At 39.1% G+C, this 24,093-nt stretch overlaps 1 protein-coding gene across 1 annotated transcript in view; it reads right to left on the bottom strand.

Annotated features, from left to right (window-relative positions):
- Positions 1-24,093, bottom strand: part of LOC111722161 (phosphatidylinositol 3,4,5-trisphosphate 3-phosphatase TPTE2-like) — a 106,125-nt gene that overhangs the window by 29,873 nt on the left and 52,159 nt on the right. Inside the window, exons 10-12 of the mRNA XM_023508072.1 lie at positions 6,766-6,827; positions 5,339-5,419; positions 1,805-1,914 (exon numbers count right to left, since the gene is read on the bottom strand). Of these exons, the coding sequence (XP_023363840.1) occupies positions 1,805-1,914; positions 5,339-5,419; positions 6,766-6,827 (253 nt within the window). The remainder of the gene's footprint in view (positions 1-1,804; positions 1,915-5,338; positions 5,420-6,765; positions 6,828-24,093) is intronic.

Genomic DNA, 24,093 nt, shown 5'->3' with positions numbered 1-24,093 from the left:
CTGGTGTTTTCCAGGTATACAATCATATCATCTGCGAAAAGTGAAAGTTTATTCTCTTCTGACCCTATATGGATGCCCTTAATCACTTTTCTTCCCTAATTGCGATGACTAAAACTTCCATTACAATGTTAAAGAGCAGTGGAGATAATGGGCAACCTTGCCTCATTCCTGATCTGAGTGGAAGTGATTTCAATTTAACTCCATTCAATATGATATTGGCTGTGGATTCGCTGTAGATGGCCTCTATCAGTTTAAGAAATGTCCCTTCTATACCAATTTTCTTAAGTGTTCTGATCATGAAGGGATGCTGGATATTATCAAAAGCTTTTTCTGCATCAATTGAGAGAATCATATGGTCTTTGTTTTGTAATTTGTTTATGTGATGAATTATATTTATAGATTTACATATGTTGAACCATCCTTGAGATCCTGGGATAAAACCCACTTGGTTGTGGTATATAATTTGTTTGATGTGTTGCTGGATTATGTTGGTTAGGATCTTGTTGAATATTTTCACATCAATATTCATTAGTGATATTGGTCTATTATTTTCTTTTCTTGTTGGGTCTTTTCCTGGTTTAGGGATCAAGGTGATGTTTGCTTCACAGAATGTGTTGAGTAGTATTCCGTCTTTTCCTATATTTTGGAAAAGGTTGAGTAATATAGGTACTAGTTCCTCTTTAAAGGTTTGGTAGAATTCTGACATGAAGCCATCTAGTCCTGGGCTTTTCTTTTTATGGAGATTTTGTATAGTTGATGCTATTTCAGAGCTTGATAGAGGACTATTAAACATTTCCATTTCATTCTGGCTAAGTCTTGGGAGGTGGCCTGCTTCCAAGTATTGATTGATTTCCTTCAGATTTTTATATTTCTGGGAATAAAGTTTCTTGTAGTATTCATTAAGGATTTTTTGAATTTCTAAGGGGTCTGTTGTTATTTCAGCTTTTTCGAAGTTTACAAGGATTTTTACTACTGGTAAAACTTGGTAACCACTAGGGTGCTGAGAGACACATCCATAGAGCACCCCTTTGCTTCAGCTCTTTCCATTTCATGTAGAGTCAGGCTCAGAGGAACTAAGTGCTGCCCTGTAGGAGGCTTTCCTTGATTCCAGCACTGTAGATCCCAGCTTGCTGTGGTTGGCTTTTACCTATGTCCTTAGTTCTCTTCTCTGCTGATCACCCAGGGCTCATTACCAGCAGGGAAACACTAGCACAGGGCCCAGCCCAAAGCAGGCATTTGTAGTTCATGTGGCAACAAATAAAGTTAATTTGCTGTATGCGTATTTAACACATCTTGAGGGAGTTGCTGGGGGTGAGAGGGTTACAGATGGAAGAGAGAGGGTAAAGGGTGACAATAGAGTAGGTAAGAAAATGATAGGGGACACCTCTACCAAAATGAACCCTGAAGTAGAGATGGTTATGAGAAACAAGCAGTCTTAAGGGCACCTGGGCCCTTCCTCTCTCCTCCATCAGAGGCTACATCCTGGAAGGTGTGGGCTGGCCTCGGCAATGAGAACAGGACAGAGGGAAGGGGATAACACCCTCAAATTTGGCCTAGGATTGATGTATGAGGATATATTAGAAATACCTGTTTTTGAGGATATTATCTCTCTCTATATGTATATATATGACTATATTACATATATATGACATATATATGACCTCAATAATATATATGACTATGTATGCTAGTACATATGTGTGTGTGTGTGTGTATATATATATATATGAGACTATGAGCAAAACCCTCTAAATAGTGGAGACATTGGCTCTCCTGCCCCATTCTCCAATTATGCATAAAGCACTTACCATGAATTGAGTAAATGATGACTTTTTTAATCAACAGCATTTTCCTTGGAGGAAGATTCCACTGGTATGTATTTTTTACTTGTTCAAAATATCCAACATACCTGTTCTGCAAAGCAAAACAAGCCTCAGTCTAAGTGTATATTTAAAACCTGAAGTCACCAGTCCTAATTTTTTGTTTTCTTTTTTGTATAGAACTTATTAAAGACAGTAAGCAGTTAAGGAAACATTTACTGGGTATTGTTAAGTAAGTCAGCATTTTTATGGAGGCTACCTTATAAGAGATTATCTACCTTTGGGGAAAAAAACCCAATGAAGTCAGTGGTATGTGAAGTAACAAGGTCGGAGCCAGGCCTGGCTCATGAGCTGCTTATGATTGAAAGAGCAACTTTCAGAATCAACAAGAAAGCAGCCACAGTATTACCCATATGGGGTAGGAGCTTAGCTGTGACCAGGGTAGAAGAAGGCTTGGGATTTTGTGGAGAGTAGCCCTCTGGGCCAGGGAGAATGGGGTATGTGAAAACTCAGGAAGAAGACTTCCACAGTAAGTAGCAGATTTCACGTCATTTTCCTCTTATTCCTGCCAGCTAGGTTTTCCTCATTTTCTATTTCCTCAATTCCATCTTCACAAAGAAGCCCTGGGATTCTTTTAGCCTTGTCCATTACCTGCAGCAAGATGTTGACAATGGGTCTCCTTGAATCTTTCTTAAAGGATTTGAAGGCTTCTGGTATTGAATCAACTGGGCTCAAAAGTTCATAGACTCTGCCCTACCCATTGAGAAGTATTAATAAAATTAACTGCCATGCTGTCCACTAGGAAGGGCCAGTCATGAGGAAGGTTCATGTAAGTTCTTAACTCAGGGTGGATAGAATGTGGTCAGTAGAGTAGCCCACAGTGCAGGGTCTGAATGTGATGGATCTGAGAATTACCCTGTGCCACACAGGGCACTGTGTCCTGGGGCCTTGCTGCCACAGCTCTCCAATCTGTAGCAAGACAGCCCTTGGATTGCTGACTCAGTGAATCAGAAGAGATTCAATTGCAGCTGCAGAATTGTGCTCCACTTCTGTCCTAAAGTTGTGGGAAGTGTGCACAACTGCAGAAGAAACCAGGAAGGGGAGATGTACTGGGTGAGCTATATCTAACACTCCCTTAGAGCTGGACACTGGATATTCCAAGGCCCCCAGCTGCTTTAGCTCCCATGGTTCTTTCTCCTATACCTCAAAGCAACAGGGCTTGTAACAAATATTAACACAATCAACACACAATGAGCACTCATGACAAACAAGGACAATGTTATGAAGAGTGAGAAGGCACTCTGGGATGTGAAGGGTGGAAAGAGGGAGAGATATGGACCTTGCCTTTAAAGGACATGCAAAAAATATTTAGAGAATAATGTGAAGTGAATTAGTTCCTAAAAGCAACACAAAGGCCTCTAAGAACTGAAACAAAATAGTAAGGGACTATTTCAGGCTGGGAAGGGAAACAGACTCCAGGAAAAGAGCATTAGCAATGGCATGAAGGTGTCAAGTGTCCCCGGGCTGGGAAATAGCAGTGTAAATATATTACCACTGTAAATATATTAGCAGTGTAAATATATTAGGGTGGAAGGAAAGGTTGGAAAAACCAAACTGTAGAAATTCTTGAGTGCCAGGTTGGACTACTTAGTTGCCATTGGTAGTTGGGAGATATGGATTTTGAACATGGGAATGGCATGATTCAAGCTATGCTTCCATAGCTTCTTGAGATACTTTTAGCTTATGGTCTATGGCTGTCGCTGTTTTCTTTTGTTTAACATTTGACTTGGATGGGGGATAAAAGTACAGTGGGTAACACTGTACATTTATTTTCAAAGGTCTCCAATAAGTAATTACCATGTTCTAACAGCACCAAGACTCTTATTTAGCTCCCATCACTTTGCTCCAAGAAAACCTGACTCACAGCTACCTCCAAATCTACTCAAGAATTCTCAACGAGCTCTTATTTCTGTTTCAGTGCAATATAGATGAGAAGCTGGGGAAATAATGGGGCTCAGAGTTTGATGCATCTAGATTTGAGTCCTTGGTTCAGAAAGGTAATTTCTCTGCACCTCAATTTCACACTTAGTAAACAGTATTCATAGTAGCGTACTTAGAGTTACTGAGAATATTAAAGAGTTAATGACTTTAATAACCCTTAGAATGATTTGACAAAGTCTACAATGTTGTAAATTCTATAGGATAAATGTCCTGGTTTCTTCAATAAACAAATCACAAGGAATAAAAAGGAGGTAGGAAATCCATAAACTAAAAGAGACTCAAGAGATGCAGCAACCAAATGAAATGTGTGGACCTTGTTTGGAACCTGACTGAAACTAAATTTCAAAATATTTTGAGACATAATAACTTAAGTTTCCATGCCTTAAAATCATGGATTAGAAACTTGATATTACCAGCATATGTGTGTGTGTGTATATATATATATATATTTTTTTTTTTTTTTCTTCAGTTTTTGGCCAGGGCTGGGTTTGTACCTGCCACCTCTGGCATATGTGGCCAGCGCCCTACTCCTTTGAGCCACAGGTGCTGCCCATTACCAGTTTATTTTTAAGGTATAATATTTATTAGAGTTTTGGTTTTGTTAAGAGTACTTATATAGGTATTAAATGTCATACTAAAATAATCATGGGATAAAGTGGGAGTGTGAGGAGAGTTGGAAGGGAATAGATGAAACATGGCTTGTTGTAGGCTGGACTGATTATTCAAGGGGGGGGTCATGACTTCAAGGGGCTTATTGATGATTCTTTGGACTTCTACATATGTTTTTAAATTTTAATAATAAAATGTTTCAATAAGGAAAAATAGGGGAACAGCATATATTTCACATAGCTGTTAGGAGAATTAAATGAGATATATTTAAAAGTGCTATGTTATCTGATATTTAATGTTTTTTCCAGTTTTGGCCAGGGCTGGACTTGAACCTGCCAGCCCCAGTATATGGGGCCGGCACCCTACTCCTTGAGCCACAGGCGCCACCCAAGTATTTAATGTTTTTTAAAAACATATTCAGAAGGGATATAGTAGAGTTTTTGGAAAGTGTTTCTTTCCCTTTCCCTTTTTCTTTCAAAATATAACCTCTCCCTAACACACACAGAACAGTCCTTGTGATGCTCTCCAAGAATAAAATACCCTAGGAGGTGTTTGTGAAAGATTCATTTTCTCTTTACAGGGAAATCAAAGGCTGGTGACTTTATATAATCTTCAGGGGTATGGAGCTTTAGGTATTGGGCCTTTCTTCTTTAGGAAGGTAATCAACTTCTGAATTCTGTAAGCAATCACCAGTATAAAATGGAAAATGGGGTGCTCTGAGAACCCAGAGTGCAAAGCTTGGATGGCACCTAAGGCAGGTCTTGGCATGGGGAAGATCAGGCCTATTGTAGTGCAACTAAGTGCTACTGTTTGATCACCAAAGGAAAATAGTCTAGAACAAAACCAAGTAACAGGTGCCAATCCAAGCTCACCCCCTAAATACTTGCCTTTTTAAAAAGAAAACTTACCTGTGAAGGGGTTTCTACTCCCTGAAATTTACTGCTACTGGTTTTATCTGTTCTTCGTTCTCCAAAATAATAAAGGCTGTCCTGTAATAACAGGGAACAGTTCAAGCATGGTTCATCTTCACTCTTTTCTTTCCTGTATTAGGCATCTCTAAAGTTTGTAAGGGCACATTATTGCCTACATCAGCATTCTCTGGACAGAGGCTAACAAAGCAAAAGGCTTCTCTCATTCAAAGAGGAATAAAAACATGCAATTTTACAGCTAGAAAGACCTTAGAGATCTCCTTCCTATCTTTCCATTTTATAGACAAGAAGACTGAGAACAAATGAAAAAAACCAAGCAACCTGTCATGGAGATGGTGCAGCCTGTTGGAGGGAGTTAGGGCTCTGGGTCATAGGCTTTCAAACTCTGTTTTTTAAGCTACAATCCTAGAAGATGCACACACACACATTTTGATATTTTCTATTCTGCTCTATTTCATTTTACTTTTTAAAAAAAAAATCCATAGTTTGAAAGACACTGTTCTAGAATATCCAATTTAAAGGCCCCTGTCTCAAATTAGAAAAGGCAAAGGTGGTGGAATTAGAGTGCTGGGCATCACACATAATCTACTCTTTCTCTTCTCCGGAACTTAGGTCAAGGAACTTGAGCAGAGCTCCTAATGGTGTGTCCTGGATGTGATTACTTCTCAAGGCAGAAAAAAGACTGAGAACCCTGCCCTAAGAAGTGGTAACACCCCACCCTGTCCTCTCAGAAATTTCCAAAGGTCACAGATCCTATATATGTTACTATGCACAGCTAATTCAGGAGAGACTTTGTTCTGAGTTTGGAAATGGTACCTTTCACCTACCTAGCAAGTGTAAGGAAGGTCAAGGTCAAGATCTAATAAATCTTGATGTTATTTCCATGATGAAGGAAAAAGTCATGTTACTACCAGTAAGAACAAGCCAGGAGTAGTGTGAGGCAAGTGAAGCATCTCAGTAAAGTTTTTAAAATTTTTTTTGCACTTCCATAATGTGGCTTTATTCATTTCACATTAATCCTGCCCTATTGACTCCTGTCTTCATTTAAAATGTTGATATTGTACCCATCATAGGTTTTTTGGCATTAATTTTATACTTACAATATTGCATTAAAATATTATTTATCTTAATTGTGATGATTTTGGCATTCCCTTAAATTTTATACCTTACTAATCTCACCTTAGTCCTGACCCAAAGGAATTCTTAAGTTAGTTACTATTAATAACTAGTGCATGTTAACAAAGAAGTATTAAAGCCAGACCTTCAGAAAACTGCTTTCCAACTCCAACTGGAACTACATTTAAGCACCATGACTTAAAGAATCATCTTAACATCCTACTAGTGAAGTTTCAGAACTAGCAAATTCAATAAGCATAAGATAAAGATTATAGAAACATCTTCCATACCTCTGCAGTTGAAAATATTTCTCTGGCAATAAGGGAGACACAAACCATAGTTCCTGTTCTTCCTAGAAAAGAGAAGTCATCATAGTTTAAGAAACCATTGTTTATGGAAGTACTTGGTACACAAATGCCCTCAGAAATATTCAAAGAGTGTATTTTGGATCGATTTTCTTTCACCTTTAAAGTGTTTGTCCAAAATATTTCAACTCAGAAATAGCACAAGATGTCTCACTGCTTTGTGGTTATATGTGGAATTTGGTGTTTTAACTTGGCATGATACACATGTGCACATGTACATTTTCTTGAATCTCTATTACTGAAGATTATAGTAATAGGAATAGGCAATATGCTTTACTCCAAGACCTAACACTAAATTACTACTTATTAAAAACTAATTACAACACTATTTTTCTAACTAACATAAATAAAAATAGTACCTACAGAAGATAAAACAGGGTAGGAATACCACCCAGCATTTTCAATGCCCATTATTCCTTCCACTTTGAAGTTTTTAATTGTATTAAAATTTTCAGACATAGAACAGTAGAGAGCAATAAAATGAATTCTCATATACCTGTTCCCCAGATTCTGTAATTGTCAGTATTTTGCTTTACATGTTAATTTCTCTCTTCCCTCCTTTCCTCCCTCTCATTCTTTTTCCTCCCCTCTTCTCTCTTTCTCTCTTTCTTTCCATTGTAGTATTTGAAAGCAAACCCTTGACTTCATGCTTCATGTTATTCCATCCTCAAAGTCCCTTATGTTTAATTACAATTTAAATTTTTGTCCTGCCATACAAAACTTGAGTTTTTTTTTTTTTTAACGTACATTGCCTCTTTTATTTCTACAATGATCTGTAGCTTTTTTTTCTTAGCCAGTACATAATGGGCTTAATCATTTTATGAATTCCAAACTTACACTTTCTATGATTTGCACAAAATTTTATGTTCTATCCATTAAACTAATTTTGCGACCCACAGTTTGAAAAGCGCTATTACAACGCAGGTACCTGCAAAGAGGAGTTTGCATTACCCTTTTCTATGATATAAAAAAGCTTTTTTTTTTTTTGGAAGTCTCACTCTATTGCTCAGGTTAGAATACCATGGCATCAGCATACTTCACAGCAACCTCAAACTCTTGGGTTTAAGCAATCATCCTGCCTTAGCCTCCCAAGAAGCTGGAATAACAGGCACCCACCAAAACACCCAGCTAATTTTTCTACTTTTAGTAGAGATGGGGGTCTCACTCTTGCTTAGGCTGGTCTCTAACTCCGGAGCTCAAAGGATCCTCTCACCTTGGCCTCCCCAAGACCTAGGATTGCAGAAGTGAGCCACCATGTCTGGCCAAGAAAAGCTTCTTGCTAAAGGGGCCTAGTGACTATTAACAGCCTGACTCTCAGCTACACTGACTGCTAACATTTCAATTTTGTAGGACATCTCTGGGTCTCTGTAACGCTGACATTTTCCCATTTGGAAGAAACCTTTGGAAAGTTCCTTTACCAATGATGGGTATAGCTTGAGTAGATCCTTGGGGCTGTGGGATAATTACAAGTGTAGTTAGATGCCTTCTCACCTGGCCAAGTTTGTTAAGCTGGGAATCATAAAAATGATACATATATGCCTTAAGTGTTTTATTGTAACTTCAAACATATATATAACTTCATTCTCTAAACTTCTGATATTCGACGAAGGCTTTAACTTTTTAAGTTTGGGTTCCTCTGAACAGAGTTCTTTCTTGACAAATCCTTAGCAATTCTATAAATCATTGCTTCATATATGATTTCTAGTCTTCTTTATAGAAATCTAGGTACAGAATTCTTCTAGATTTTACTACTAGAATTTTCTCTCAGTATTTTATTGTAGTCTTGCTTTTATTTAATTTAGCTGCAATTTTGGTTGTAGCCACTCTACTTCATCAAATCTTCCTGAAACATTTGACTTATTCTTCATAAGATTGTGACTCTCTGTTCACTTTGACATTTGATAGATTCATATTTTATTATATGACACATTATAATAACAAGTAGAACTGGAAGACACTGATGGGAGCAGAAATACATAGGCATACTATAGTAAAGTATACTAGCTGCATATTTTCAACATGCCATTGGACACCAATAAGCATGTTCATAAAGGAATAGGGATCATAAGACATCTTATGCTATCCTGAAGTCACCATAAATGGCTCACATCTCAAAATGTAATACAGTTCTTGGCCTTCATAATGATAACTAATCTTTGGGTGACGCTTTATGGGTCTAATACAATCTTTACAACAACTCTCTCTGTGAGGTGAATAACTATATAAGAAGAAACTAGCAAGTTTCAGACACTTTCACATAGTTAAATGGAGCAAGATATCTTAGTGCCAGAGAAGAGGTTAAAAATACTTCCACTCTAGCATATTGATTAGAGTTAAAGGCACATGAAAAACAGCAGGTTCAAGATCACTCCGACCTTTCTGACCTGCTTTCTTAAAAACAGGACATGAAATTGCCATGTGAAAGACAGCCTCCCTTTACCAGAAGGAAAGTATCATTCTTACCCTCAAGGACAGGAAGTTGAGGCCAAGGGAAATGCTTCTCCTCCTAGCTTCTTCTTCATCTAAGTAACTACTCTAGCCCAAGTCCCTTTGACTTGTCACATTTCCATAATTTCCTAAACTTTGTCCAATTCAAGATATAACTAACTGTTCATCTCCAACTGTGCCTTTGGTGTTCATTTCCTTATATAGACTTCTATATAAAATTTGTATCAAGTAAATTTGTATGCTTTTCATTCTCTCCCTCTTCTTTTATTAAGTCAAATACACATAGATCATGAATACATTTATGTGTATGTGGGGTACAATGTGTTGTTTTTTTATACAATCTGATGTGGTTACATCAAACCAATCAACATAGCTTTCACCTCATTCACTTGATTATTGTGTTAAGACATTTATGTTCTACATTTGGCAGATTTGACTGTCAAGGTATGGTCCCGCCTTTTACCCTCCCTCTATCAAACCTCCACCTTTCCCTCCCTTCCCACTCCATTTCTCTCCTTTTCATTCTTTTTTCTAAAAACTTCATTTATATTTTATTTCAATAGATAAAAGGGTTACAAGTAGTTTGTTCCTGTTGTTGTTACATGGATGAATTGTATAATGCTGAAGTCAGGGCTTTTAGCATACCCATCACCACTGTAGTGCACGTGGTACCTGATAGGTAATCGTTTATCCTTCACTCCTTGACTCTCTCCCTTCCTTTTAGTTTCCAATGTCCATTACACCACTTTCAGACCACATGTACCCATTGTTTAGTTCTTGCTCCTAAGTAAGAACATGTGGCCTTCGTTTTTTCCATTCCTGAGACACTTCACTCCAAACTGCTGCAAAAGACATTATTTCATTCCTTTTTATGTCTGAGTAGTACTCCATGTTCTTTTTTTTTAATTGTTGGGAATTCATTGAGGATACAAAGAACCAGGTAACGTTGATTGCATTTATTAGATAAAGATCCTCTTATAATTGTGTCCTGCCCCCAAAAGGTGTACCATACACCATGACCCTTCAGTCCCTCCCTCCCTTTCTTTGGCCTTCCCATCCCTACCCCCCACCATGTACTTAGTCATTAATTGTCCTCATATCAGAATTGAGTACATACGATTCTTGCTTCTCCATTCTTGTGATGCTTTACTAACAATAATGTATTCCACTTCCATCTAGGCTAATACCAAAGATGTAAAGTCTCCATATTTTTTAGTGACTAAATAGTATTCCATGCTACACATATGCCACAGCTTGTTAATCCATTTCCAGGTTGGTGGGTATTTAGGTTGTTTCCACATTTTGGCAATTGTAAATTGAGCTGCAATAAATAGTCTAGTGTGTGTCCTTATGGTAAAAGGATTTTTTTCTTTGGGGTAGATGCCCAGTAATGGGATTGCAGGATCAAATGGGAGGTCTAGTTTGAGATATTTGAAGGTTCTCCATACTTTCTTCCAAAAGGTTGTATTAGTTTACAGTCCCACCAGCAGTATAAAAGTATTCCCTTCTCTCCACATGCATGCCAGCATCTGCAGCTTTGAGATTTTGTGATGTGGGTCATTCTTGCTGGGGTTAGATGATATCTCAGGGTGGGTTTGATTTGCATTTCTCTAATAATTAGGGACGATGAACATGTTTTCATATATTTGTTAGCCATTCATCTGTCTTCTGTAGAGAAGGTTCTATTCATTTCTCTCGCCTAGTGATATAAGGGATTGCTGTCTCTTTATGTGTTAATTAATTTTTGTACTCTGTAGATTTGTTATCAGGCTTTTGTCTAATTCAAAATAAGCAAATATCCTTTCCCATTGTGTAGTTTGTCTATTTGCTTTGGTTGTTGTCTTCTTAGCTATACAAAAGCTTTTCAGTTTAATTAAGTTCCATTTGTTTATTTTTGTTGTTGTTGCAATTGCATGGAAGTCTTCCTTATAAAGTCCCCAGGCAAATAGCTTCAAATAGCTTTTTCCCACACTTTCTTTGAGGATTTTTGTTTCATGCCTTAGATATAGGTCTTTTATCCCTCTTGAATCAATTTTTGTGAGTGAAAAAGGTATAGGTCCAGTTTCAGTCTTTTACATGTCGATATCCTGTTCTCTTAGCATCATTTATTGAATAGGGATTCTTTCCCCAGTGTATATTCTTGTTTGGTTTATCAAAGATTAAGTGGCTGTAAGATGTTAGTTTAATTTCATGGTATTCTATTCAGTTTCAGATGTCTATGTCTCTATTTTTGTGTCAATACCATGTTGTTTTAATCACTATGGCTTTGTAGTACAGCCTAAAGTCTGGTAGACTGAGACCCCTGGCTTTGTATTTATTACTAAGAATTGCCTTAGCTATACAGGTTTTTTTTCTGGTTCCATATAAAATGAAGCATTATTTTTTTCCAAGTCTTGGAAGTATGATGTTGGTATTTTAATAGGGATGGCATTGAATCTATAGATTGCTTTAGGAAGTATAGACATTTTAACAACATTGATTCTTCCCAGCCATGAGCATGGTATGTTCTTCCATTTGTTAATATCCTTTGCTATTATTTTCTTAGGGGTTCATAATTTTCTTTATAGCGTTCCTTCACCTCTTTTGTAAGGTACATTCCTAAGTATTTCATTTTCTTTGAAGCTACTGTGAAGGGAATTGTGTCCTTGATTAGCTTCTCATTTACCTATTATTGGTGTATACAAAGGCTACTAATTTATGGACGTTGGTTTTATATCCTGAAACATTACTATATTTTTTTATGACTTCCATGAGTCTTGTGGTTGAGTCTTTGGGGTTCTCTGAGTATAAGATCATACCGTCAGCAAAGAGGGAGAGTTTCACTTCCTCTGCCCCCATTTGGAAGTTCTTTATTTCCTTCTCTTGCCTAATTATATTGGGTAGAACTTCCAACACTATGTTGAATACTAGTGACAGTAGAGGACGAATACTGTTCTAGTTCTGAATGAAAAAGCTTTTAGTTTTCCTCCATTCAGTAAAATATTAGCTGTGGGTTTATCATAGATGGCTTCAATCAGTTTAAGAAATGTGCTGTCAATGCCTATATTCTTAAGAGTACTAATTAGAAAGGGATGAATTTTATTAAATGCTTTTTCTGCACCTATTGAGAGGATCAGATGGCCTTTGTTTTTGCTTCTGTTTATACAGTGAATTACGTTTATGAATTTGCATATGTTAAACCAGCCTTGCATCCCTGGGATGAAACCTACTTGATTGTGATGTATGACTTTTTAAATAATAAGCTGTAATCTATTGGCTAGGATTTTATTGACAATTTTTGTACCTATATTCATTAGTGAAATTGGTCTGTAGTTTTCCTTTTTAGTTGGATCTTTTTCTGGTTTTGGTATCATGGTGATGTTTGCTTCATAGAACGTGCTGGGAAAGATCCCTTTCATCTGAATTCTTTGGAATAATTTCTGCAGTATGGGATAAGGTCTTCTTTGAAGGTTTGATAGAATTCTGGTATGAAGCCATCCGGACCAGCTTTTTTTTTTTTTTTTATTGTTTCTAAGATCTCAGGACTTGAAATTGGTCTGTTCAAGAGATCTGTTTTGTTTGTATTTGATTTAATTTTGGACATTTCTTTTCTTCCACTGGGTTTGGTATTAGATTGTTCTTTTTCCAATTCCATAAGATGGTTCCCTAGTTTGTTGATGCTCTCTCTTTCTGTTTTTTGAACGTAGATATCTAATGGGATAAATTTCCCTCTTAAGACTGCTTTTTCTGTATTCCACAGGTTTTAGTAACTTCTGTCTTCATTATTATGTTTGAGGAATTTAACTATTTCATCTTTTATCTCTTCCTGAGCCCAACTATCATTCAGCATAAGGTTGTTTAATTTCCATGTCTTTGTATGGGGATGAATGTTTTGTTGGAGTTGAGTTCCACCTTTATTGCCTTGTGTTCTGGGAAGATGCAAGGTATAATTGCTATTATTTTAATTTTGCTGAGGTTTGATTTGTATCTGAGGATGTGGTCTATTTTGGAGTATGTACCATGGGCAGACAAGAAAAATGTATACTCCTTAGATTTAGGATGGTGTGTTCTGTATATGTCTATTAATCCCTTTTGTTCTAGGGTCACATATAAGTCCTTTGTATCTTTGTTTGATTTCTGCTTAGAGAATCTATCCAGTTGTATCAGAGGGAGTGTTAAAATCCCCTACCATTATGGTGTTATAGGATATCATATTGCCCTGACCCATCAACATCTGTTTCATAGATCTGGGAGCATTTAATTTGGGTGCATAAATATTTAAAATTGAAATGTCTTCTTGCATTGTTCCTTTGACCATATAAGCAGGCATCCTCAAACTATGGGTGTTTTTACCGACACTGCCTGTCCTGCTTAGCAGCCGACTCATCCCGGGGCCCGCAGTTCAGCCCTCCAATGGTCTGAGGGACGGTAAACTGGCCCCTGTTTAAAAAGTTTGAGGACCCCTAATATAAAGTGTCCATCTTTGTCTTTCTTAACTTCAATTGCTTTAAATCTACTTGTATCTGAAAATACGATTGCAACCCCTCCTGTCTTCTGATTTCCATTTGTTTAAAATACTGTTTTTCATCCCTTAACATTGAAGCTTGATTTGTCCTTCAGGACCATGTGTGTCTCTTGGAGACAGCATATGGATGGCTTGTGTTTTTTTAATCCAATCAGCCATCCTGTGCCTCTTCAGTTGGGAATTCAATCCATTGAATGTAGAGCATTGATAAGTGTGGTGGAATTCTTTTCATCTTATTATGAGGTAGTTTGTTGTGTAGTTTTATCCTTTGTGCCACTGTGGAAGCTGGCCTTTGGCTTCTAGGTGTTTACTTTGGTGGTGATCCATTGTGGTGTTTACTATTGAGAATAGGTCTACGTATTTCCTGTAAAGCTGGCCTTATTGTGATGAATTTCCTCAGTGCTTTGTATATGTGCAAAAGATTTGATTTCTCCATTGATTTTGAAACAGTTTACAGGATTCTGGTCTGAACATTATTTTGTTTAAGGATTTTGAAGGTGAATGATCATGTTCCTCTGGCTTGGAAAGTTTCAGTTGAAAAATCTGCTGTCATCCTAATGTCTCTGCCCTTGTAGGTCAATTGGCGCTCACTCCTAGCTGCTTGCAGAATTTTCTCCTTCTTCTTAACTATGGACAGATTCATTACAATGTGTCTTGTAGATGCTCTGTTAGAAATGGGATGTCCTGGGGTTTGATATCCGTCTGAAAGGAGTGTATCAGGATCTTTAGTAACACTTGGGAAGTTTTTATTTATGATAGTCTCCAGTAGGGCTTCCATACCTTTTGGACAATCTTATTCCCCTTCAGGGATTCCTATTATCTGAATGTTTGAACACTTATTGGCATATTGTAGTTCTCTAAGTGCCTGCTCTGCTTTCTCTCCTCTTTTCTGCCTCTTAACTACCTGTGTTAACTCAAAGACTTTATCCTCTAACTCTGATGTTCTTTCTTCTCCATAGTCTAATCTATTTTTGATACTTTTTACTGCTTCTTTACATTCCCCAATTGTCTCCTTCATTTCCTTAAGTTCATCCATATTTTTTCTATAGTCTACATATCTCTCATCTGACTTTTGGTTCTGTCTTTCCATTTTCTACTCCATTCCCTTTATTGTCTTAATCATCCATATTTTAAAGTTTGTTTCTGTCAAATCTATTAATTCTTTATAGGAGGAGTCTTCTTTAAAAATTGCCTCATGGTATCTTGGAGTAGTTGCTCTATTTTGATTCTTCATGGTGCCTGAATTTTGCTTTTGGTTCCTTGTTATGTGTGCTTTCTTCTTATTCACTTCCTTGTCCACATTTTTCCTTCTCACTTCCTCCTTTGCTTCAAGTTACCTTGTGTCGGAGTTTAGGTGAGGAAGGTGGAGAAGTGTTGGAGTGAACAACAAGAAACAAGAGGAAAGGAAAAAAAGGAGAAAAAAAGGAAAGAGTAAGAGAAAAGAAAAGGAAAGAAGATGAAATGAAAGAAAAGAAAAAGGGAGGGTGGTGGAATAACAGAAGAAAATGGAAGAACAGAAGAGGAAGAAGATAGGAAGGAAGGATGAGAGTGATAGAAGAAATATTATTGTTCATCAGGGTGCTAAGGCCACACCTCTAGTGCAAGGGTTTTGAGGAGCTTGGCTGGGTGGGTTCCTCTAAACCAGACATTCCTTACCTGCCTGAACACAGCCAGACTTTTCCTCTGCCAAAATTAGAAAGAGAAGAAAAAGAGCAAACACAAAAAACAAGAAGGAAAAATTGAGTAAGGATGAGAAAAAAAAAAAAAAAGAAATACAGAAAAGTTATTCTGTGTGATCTTCCCAATACATTCTTCCTGGGGCCAATGGTAGAATGTTCTCCTGGCCTCCATGGGTCAGACTACTACTGTGGTCTACCTGCCAGACCACAGCTGTGTCACACCTACCCTTAGAAAGGAAAGGGTGGAAAAAGAAGAAAAAAATAATAAAAAAGAAAAAAGAAAAAATATTAAAATAAGAATTGATAAAGGAAATTAAATGTACCATTGAATAAAGGAGATGGAGGTAAAAGGAGTAAAGAAAGAAAGAAGAAGGACAACAAACCAAGAAGAAAGTGGGAGAAAAAAAGAAACAAAAGGGGGGAATATTTTAGCTAATGCAGAAGCACATTATGTGGTAGAGATAAGAAGAGTAGAAGAGTCTCTATCAACTGAAGAAATGCCAAGGAGTGAAGTAGGGAGAGAGAATAAATCAAGCTAATATTCTGCAACCAAAAAAAAAAAAAAAGGAGCCCTTGGTCAGGTTGAATGTAAAAATGGAAGTTAGGGAAAGAACCAACCAAACAACTTAGCAAAAATCAAAACACATTGAAACAAGATTTTTAAAAAGGCTCAAATAGCCTGATATAATGTCAGCAACCACCAGAGGAAGGTAAGAAGAGAAAAAAATTAACAACTATAAGAAAGAAAAGGAGTCATTTCCTTGGCCAGATACAGATGCATTGTTCATTGCGCCCTGTCTTCGAGCTCCCGTTCCTCTGCACTGCTGCACCCCTGCATGATGGGGCACAAGCAGATCTACTATTTCGACAAGTACTTCAATTAGCACTACGAGTACCGGCATGTCATGTTACTCAGAGAACTTTCCAAACAAGTACCTAAAACATCCCTTGATACCAAAACCAGGAAAAGACTCAACTAAAAAGGAGAACTTCAGACTAATTTCATTAATGAATATAGATGCAAAAATTCTCAACAAAATCCTTAGCTAAGCAAAAATTCTCAACAAAAGGCGACACCTGTAGCTCAAAAGGGTAGGGTGCTGGCCCCATATGCCAGAGGTGGTGGATTCAAACCCAGCCCCAGCCAAAACCGCAGGAAAAAAAATTCTCAACAAAATCCTAGCCAATAGATTACAGTTTATCATCAAAAATGTCATACATCATGATCAAGTAGGTTTCATCTTGGGATGCAAGGCTGGTTTAACATATGCAAATTCATAAACATTATTCACCATCTCAACAGAAGCAAAAACAAAGACCATATGATCTTCTCAATAGATGCAGAAAAAAGCATTTGATAAAATCCAGAATCCTTTTCTAATTAGAGCACTGAAGAGTATAGGCATAGTTGCCACATTTCTTAAACTGATCAAAGCTATCTATGACAAACACACAGCTAGTATTTTACTGACTAGAGGAAAACTGAAAGTTTTTCCACTTAGAACTGGAACAAGACAAGGTTGTCCTCTATTGCCACTACTATTGAACATAGTGCTGGAAGTTCTAGCCAATACAATCAGGCAAGAGAAGGAAATAAAGGGCATCCGAATGGGAGCAAAGGAGGTCAAACTTTCCCTCTTTGCTAAAGATATGATCTTATACTTAGGAGAACCACAAGACTCCTGGAAGTCATCAAAAAATACAGTAATTTTTTAGGATATAAAATCAATGTCCACAAATCAGTAGCCTTTGCATATGCCAATAACAGCTAAATGAGAAGCTAATCAAGGACACAATTCCCTTCATAGTAGCTTCAAGGAAAATGAAATACCTAGGAATATACCTAAGAAAAGAGGTGAAGGAACGCTATAAAGAAAATTATGAAACCCTAACAAAATAAATAGCAGAGGATATTAACAAATGGAAGAACATACCATGCTCATGGCTGGGAAGAATCAACATTGTTAAAATGTCTATACTTCCCAAAGCAATCTAAAGATTCAGTGCCTTCCCTATTAAAATACCAACTCGTACTTTCAAGACTTGGAAAAAATAATTCTTCGTTTTGTATGAAACCAGAAAAAACCCCATATAGCTAAGGCAATTCTTAGTAATAGAAATAAATCTGGAGGCATCAGCATACCAGACTTTAGGCTGTACTACAAGGCTATAGTTGTCAAAACAGCATGGTGCTGGCACAAAAATAGAGACATAGACATTTGGAATCAAACAGAAAACCAGGAAATGAAACTAACATCTTACAACCACCTAATCTTCAATAAACCGAACATGAATATACACTGGGGAAAAGAATCTCTCTTCAATAAATGGTGCTGGGAGAACTGGATATCCACATATAAAAGACTGAAACTGGACTGCACCTTTCTCCACTCAAAAATTGATTCAAGATGGATAAAAGACCTAAATTTAAGGCATGAAATGATAAAAATCCTCAAAGAAAGCATAGGAAAAACACTTGAAGATAATGGGCTGGGGAAAGATTTTATGAAGAAGCCTTCCATGGCAATTCCAACAACAACAAAAATAAACAAATGGGTTTGTTTAATTAAACTGAAAAGCTACATTTGCAGGCAGAGCATGATGGCAGATGGGAAAGATATTTAGCTCAGCTCTCCCAGAACAACAGGTGAGAGTGAATGGGCTAGATAATTTCCAGTGTGGAGCAGCAATTCGGGGTGTGCAGCAAGGTGGCAGATTTCTGGACTTGGAGTGTAATCTGGAGCTGTGGAGACTGCCAAGAAAGTCTCTGCACCTGGTTGCAGCAGTAGCAGCAACCAGCCCTTCCACGGAGGATTACAATTCTCAGTTAGTGGGGAAACTAGGTGTTGTATGGAAAGATTGGTGAAGTGTGGAGTCCCAAGCAGAATTTGGCAGCCAGAGTGGGGTGCCATCTGGAGCAGTACCACCTTGTTAAGTGGCAGAAGAGACAGACACTCAGACAGGAAGATTCCGAATAGGAAGCGGCATCTTTCTGCATGGGCCAGGTGTGGCAATTTGAGTCTCACCTGCAGGCAGTCGTCCTACACTCAAAACAGGCCCAGGATATCCCGCACTTCACAGGAACTGTTGCAGGGAGAATTTGTGAAACCTGCATGTGCAGATTTTTTGAGATTGGTGGAATCAACAGTTCAGCAGGGTCTAAGCACCAAGTTGGTAAACAGGCAACACCAAGAACAATATAAGCTGGGAATCAAGTATAAGCCTGGGAACCACTCACGGTGCCACCTAGTGTCCAGAAAGTATATTGCAACATAAATATATTCCTACTAAAGTTGATCTCTACAGCATACATATAATTGTATGTTTATATATATATATATAAAAATTTTTTTGTTGGTGGTGCCTTTTTTTGCTCTTTCTTTTTGCTTTCCTTGCATTTTTTCCTTTTTTATTTCTTGTAGGATATATTGTTAATTTTTTAAAATTATTATTAATAGTATTGTTTTTTTCTCTTTTTCTTTTCTTCTTATGGTTGCTGAGAGGCTATTCAAGTTTGTGGTGTTTTTTTGGTTTGGTTTTTTGTTTGTTTGTTTTTGATTGTTTTTTGTGTATCTGTTTGTGTGTCTGGTTGCTTTTTTTGTTTATTCATTTTTGTTTCAGTGTGTCTTGTGTTTTGCTAAATCCTCAGGTTGGCTATTTTCCCTAATCCAATTTTTACATTCAACAAGAGCAAGGGGGAGGGGGTATGATGGTTGACTACAGCCAGCTTTCAACAGAAGCTCCCATCCAGAGGGAGAGATAATGGCCAGAAAGAACCCAACAAAGCTGAAGGGTGGGAACAGAGCTAAGAGAAGAGATTGATCATTGCACATCTAGTCTGCTGAAGCAAGCTGCAACTCCAAGAAAACAAATTTCAGGTATAGCATGTCTGTCCCCTCCCCCAAGAGAGTTGCTTGCTTGCTGTGGGATCTCTACTAGTTAGTGGTGAACTGAGGTTCTCTTCTCTCACCCCAGGGGAGCAAGTTGCTGGAATCTGGGACTCCTTCTCCAGAGAGTCCCTGCTGTGAGCGTGGGCATTCTCTTATCTGGCAAGAAGGTTAAACAAATATTTTCCCTGCCACTTTGAACTTCCAGTCTACCCTTTGCCTGGTGGTCTAGAAGCCCAAACCCTGCAGAGACCAGAATGTCCATTGTTCTTTGGTAGGACTGGGAATTGCATGGGCTGTGGCAGTGCAGCTATGCTGTATCTGTGAATCTGGTGACAGTGCAGAAAGGCACAGGGTGAAGGTATCTGGCCTGGCTCTGAGAAAGTGCAATTCAGCAGTGGGCAGAGGCTTAGGTTTCCACACAATGGGTGGAGACTCAGGAACTGCTGAGGCGCAGGAACCTGAGTGGAGTCACCTCCCACCCAGCACCATCATTAATAGAGTGATCCCACTGGGGTCAAACTTTGGAGAGACACCTCCCCAATTCTGTGGACTGCCAGAGGGAGCTAGACCTTGCATTGCAGGGATACGAGAGGAGCAGAGTGGCCGGGGCAGAGACCCGGTCTCTGAGGGCATAAAAACATTCGCACTGGTTTGGAACAAGCTCAGGTGGAACAATCCCCAGTTTCCATTGAGCACCCAAGGTAGTCAGGCTTCAGGTCCCACAGCCAGCAGGTAGCAGAATGTGGTCACCTGGCTGATGAGGCACTGACTTCCCTCTGACTCTGGCAGGCCCAAATCCCTACAGCAGTCACTCATTGGAGGAAACTGGGCCACAGCCCTGTGGGGCAACCAGTGTCCGGGTGTGACAGAGGTGTAAAATGGGAAAGGAGGCACCAGCCCCCCTGGATTATTTTGCTGGGCAGGCCTTTCTGACTCCACAGAACACTGGAGTGAGTTACACTTGAGCTGCCAGTGGACCCCTACTGTCTAGTTGCTGGAGACCTTTTGAACTCTCCCTCTTGATCTGTGTTTATGTTAACCAGAACAACTGGTTTGGAACTCTTGACCTGGGCCAGTTGCCTGGGGACCCACCAAGGTTGTACCCTGATTGTCTTGGTGTTTAAGTGTGGGATTCCCCTCTTCCAGTTGTTGCCTGTGGGTTGCAGGGTGTATTAGTTGCTTATATATCTCCACAGCTGAGATTTCAGCCCAAAGCCACTGATTCACTAGAATTGGACAGAGACTAGCTGAATTCCAGACAGAGCCATCTAGCCCCATCACACCAAGCAGGTCCCCAGAGTTTCAAGCTATAGTACTGAATGGAACATTTGTAAATCTCTAGAGGGAAATCCACAATCACCACTCCTAGTTCTTTGGTAAAGGGCTAGTTAATTACCATTCAGGAGCCCTCAATTCAACTTCACCTTAACAGCTTCTCTAGCCAGTGAAAAATAATCATGGGGTGGAATCAGTGGAAAAAGTCTGGCAACATGAAAAATCAGAATAGATCAACTACCCCAAGGAACAACAAAGGAGAAACAATAGAAGCTCTCATTCATAAACAAATGGCTGAGATGTCAGAAATAGAATTCAGTACTTGGATCTCCAAGAATAGACCTAAAGTTGGAATTAGAAATTCAAGGAGTAATTCAAAAGTTGTCTCAAGAATTCAATGAATTAAAAGACAAAATCACCAAAGATTTTGACACATTGAGGCAAGAACTTGCAGCCCTCAAAGATCTGAGAAATACAGTAGAATCCCTCAGTAAGAGAATGGAGTAGGCAGAAGAAAGGATCTCTGACATTGAAGACAAAGCTTTTGAATGCTCCCAATGCTCAAAGAGGAAGAGAAGTGGTGAACAAAAATGGATCATTCTCTCAGAGAGCTCTGCAATAATTCTTTTTTTTAATTAAATCATAGCTGTTTACATTAATGCAATCATGGGAATAATTTGAAGAGATCTACTATTCACCTTATAGGAATTTGTGAAGGTGAAGAGGTTGCTTTGAGGAATATAGATGCTCTACTTCACGAAATAATCAAGGAGAACTTCCAAGCATAGAAAGAGACACTGAAATTCAGATAGAAGACAGATTTAGAACCCCAGTGTGACTCAACCCAAATAAAAAATCTCATAGACACATTATAATTAGCTTTGCCAAAGTTAATATGAAGGAGAAAATTCCGCAAGCAGCCAGATGTAAGAAGACCATAACCTACAAGGGAAAGAATATTAGAATGACTGCATATCTCTCTGCTAAAACCCTTCAAGCTAGAAGAGGGTGGTCATTGACCTTTAATCTCCTTAAACAAAATTAATTTCAACCCAGAATCCTGTATCCAGTTAAACTGAGTTTTATTTATGATGAAGAAATTAAAACTTTAATGACATGCACATGTTGAAGAAATTTGCCATAGCTAAACCAGCTCTTCAGGATATTCTCAGACCTATCCTCCATAATGAACAGCACAATACTCCACCACCAAAGTAAACTCATTCAGAAACTATTGATAAAATTCCAACTTCCACAGTGGCAATGGATTAAAAATGTCCACTGGACTTTTGAAAAACTTGATACCCAAAACACTACCAAGCTTCTCAGTACTCTCAATTACTGTGAATGGCTTAAACTGCCCTCTAAAGAGGCACAGATTGGCTGACTGGATACAAAAACTCAGGCTAGACATCTGCTGCATTGAGGAATCTCACCTTATCTTAAAAGACAAACATAGACTCAGGGTGAAAAGATGGTCATCTATAATTCAGACAAATGGAAATCAGGAAAAAGCAGGGGTTGCAATTTTATTCGCAGATACAATAGGCTTTAAACCAACAAAAGTAAAGAAACATAAGGATGGTCATTTCATATTTGTTAACAGAAACACTCAACATGATGAGATTTCAATTATTAACATTTATGCACCCAACCAGAATGCGTCTCAATTTATAAGATAGACTCTAACAGACACGAGCAATGTGATTTCCTCTAGCACCATAATAGTCAGAGATTTTAACACCCCTTTGGCAGTGTTGGATAGATCCTCCAGTAAGAAGCCAAGCAGGCGGGGTGGAGGCAAGATGGCGGACTGCAGCCAGCTTTTTACAGAGGCTCCTGTCCAGAAGGAGACTTAAAGGATGGAAGTTTAGCAAGGGAGCTGATGTTCTGGAGCAGAGCCAAGAGGGAAGATTGAAGAGCACACTTCAACCTTGCTGAAGCGAGCTGCAACCCCAAAAATACAATCAAAAGGTACAAAATCCATGACCAAACAGATGGGAGTCCCCTCCCCCACAAGAAGGGCTCACAGTTTACTCCATACAAACAAGCGAGCAGAGTTCAAACATCCTCCCACTCTATCCCATGGGAGAGACTCCCTAAAAACTGGACCTCCTACCCCTGCTGGCATGCCATGGCACCCTCCTGCCAGGCATAAAACTGTAAAACTGTGTAAAACTGTATAAAACTGTATATATTCCCTACCTGCAACACTGAACTCCAAGGATTCCCCCACTACTCTCACCCTGAGGTCTGGAGGTTTGTCACTCATGGAGTCCAGAATCTTGGGCATTTCCTTGAGAGGAGTGGAGGGGGAAAGGGCTGGTGCTGCTCTGTCTGACTCTGTGGCATGGGAGTGAGGAGAAGAACCTTGGCTTGGACGAAGCCATACAGGAGCTGCAGTGTCCTGAGCTGTGGGAGACAGTCACATGCCTGACACCATTCCAGATAGGCACACCCTGTCTCTCTGGGCAACCAGAGGTTCCAGGCAGCAGCCACTGGCAGAATGGACTTGGGAAGTTGTGAGTAAAGAAACCATTAGCACCTAGCCCTAAGGGGAATATAGCTGAGACAAAGGCAGTGGGCGGGCAGAGGCTGCAATTGACACCTGAGTGTAAACCATAGTTGCTTGCTGCCCAGGGTTGAGTTTCTTATCAGCTCTAGCAGCCTCTGACTTGCAGAGGAATTTAGCTGGGACAGAAGGTGTGGGGCTGGAACTGAGTGAACTTTCCCAGCCTAAATTCTTTCCCTGCTGGACTCAGATCTCCTGGGGACTCTGGCAGTCGTAAACCCCAGGAGTATTTGCTTACTGGAGTGAACTGGGTCACAGCCCTGTGGGATTACCAGTGATTGGGTGCAAGGTGGGGAAGGAGGTATCAACCTTTCCAGACTAATTCATTTGCTAGGTGGGTCCTATTGTTTTCACAGAGCACTGGAGGAAGTTATATCTGAGCTGCCAGCAGATCCCTCTTATCTAGGTGCTGGAGACATTTGAACTATCCTGAGACTGGTGCTGATTGGGATAACAGATTGACACCTCTTGAACTGGGCAAATCACCCAAGGACTATCCAAAGTGGCACCCTGGGTGTATGGTTGAGGGAAGGCTTGATTTTCCTTGCCCAATTGTTGTTTGTAGGGGGTGGGGCAACTTAATTGCTGGTATTTCTCCACAGCTGAGACTTCAACCAAGAGTAATTAATTCACTAGGGTAGGACAGAGACCAGCTGAAAATAAGACAGAGCCATTTAGCCCCATCACACCAAGCAGGTCCCCAGTCTCTCAGGCTGTAACATTGTATGGGTCCTTGACAAAGCTCAAGGGGAAAAGCCAAATGGGGTAAAATAATCATGGGGTGGAATCAATGGAAAAGCTCTGGTAATATGAATAACCAGAGTAGATCAACCCCCCAAGAAAGGATGTGGTTAGTAATATGAATAACCAGAGTAGGTCAACCCC

The sequence above is a fragment of the Otolemur garnettii genome, unplaced genomic scaffold (assembly GCF_000181295.1).
Source record: "Otolemur garnettii isolate 467f Iridium unplaced genomic scaffold, OtoGar3 scaffold00221, whole genome shotgun sequence".
In the NCBI taxonomy this organism is placed as follows: domain Eukaryota; kingdom Metazoa; phylum Chordata; class Mammalia; order Primates; family Galagidae; genus Otolemur; species Otolemur garnettii.
The sequence above is the reverse complement of the archived record's forward strand: the minus strand, read 5'-3'. Positions and strand labels throughout refer to the sequence as shown.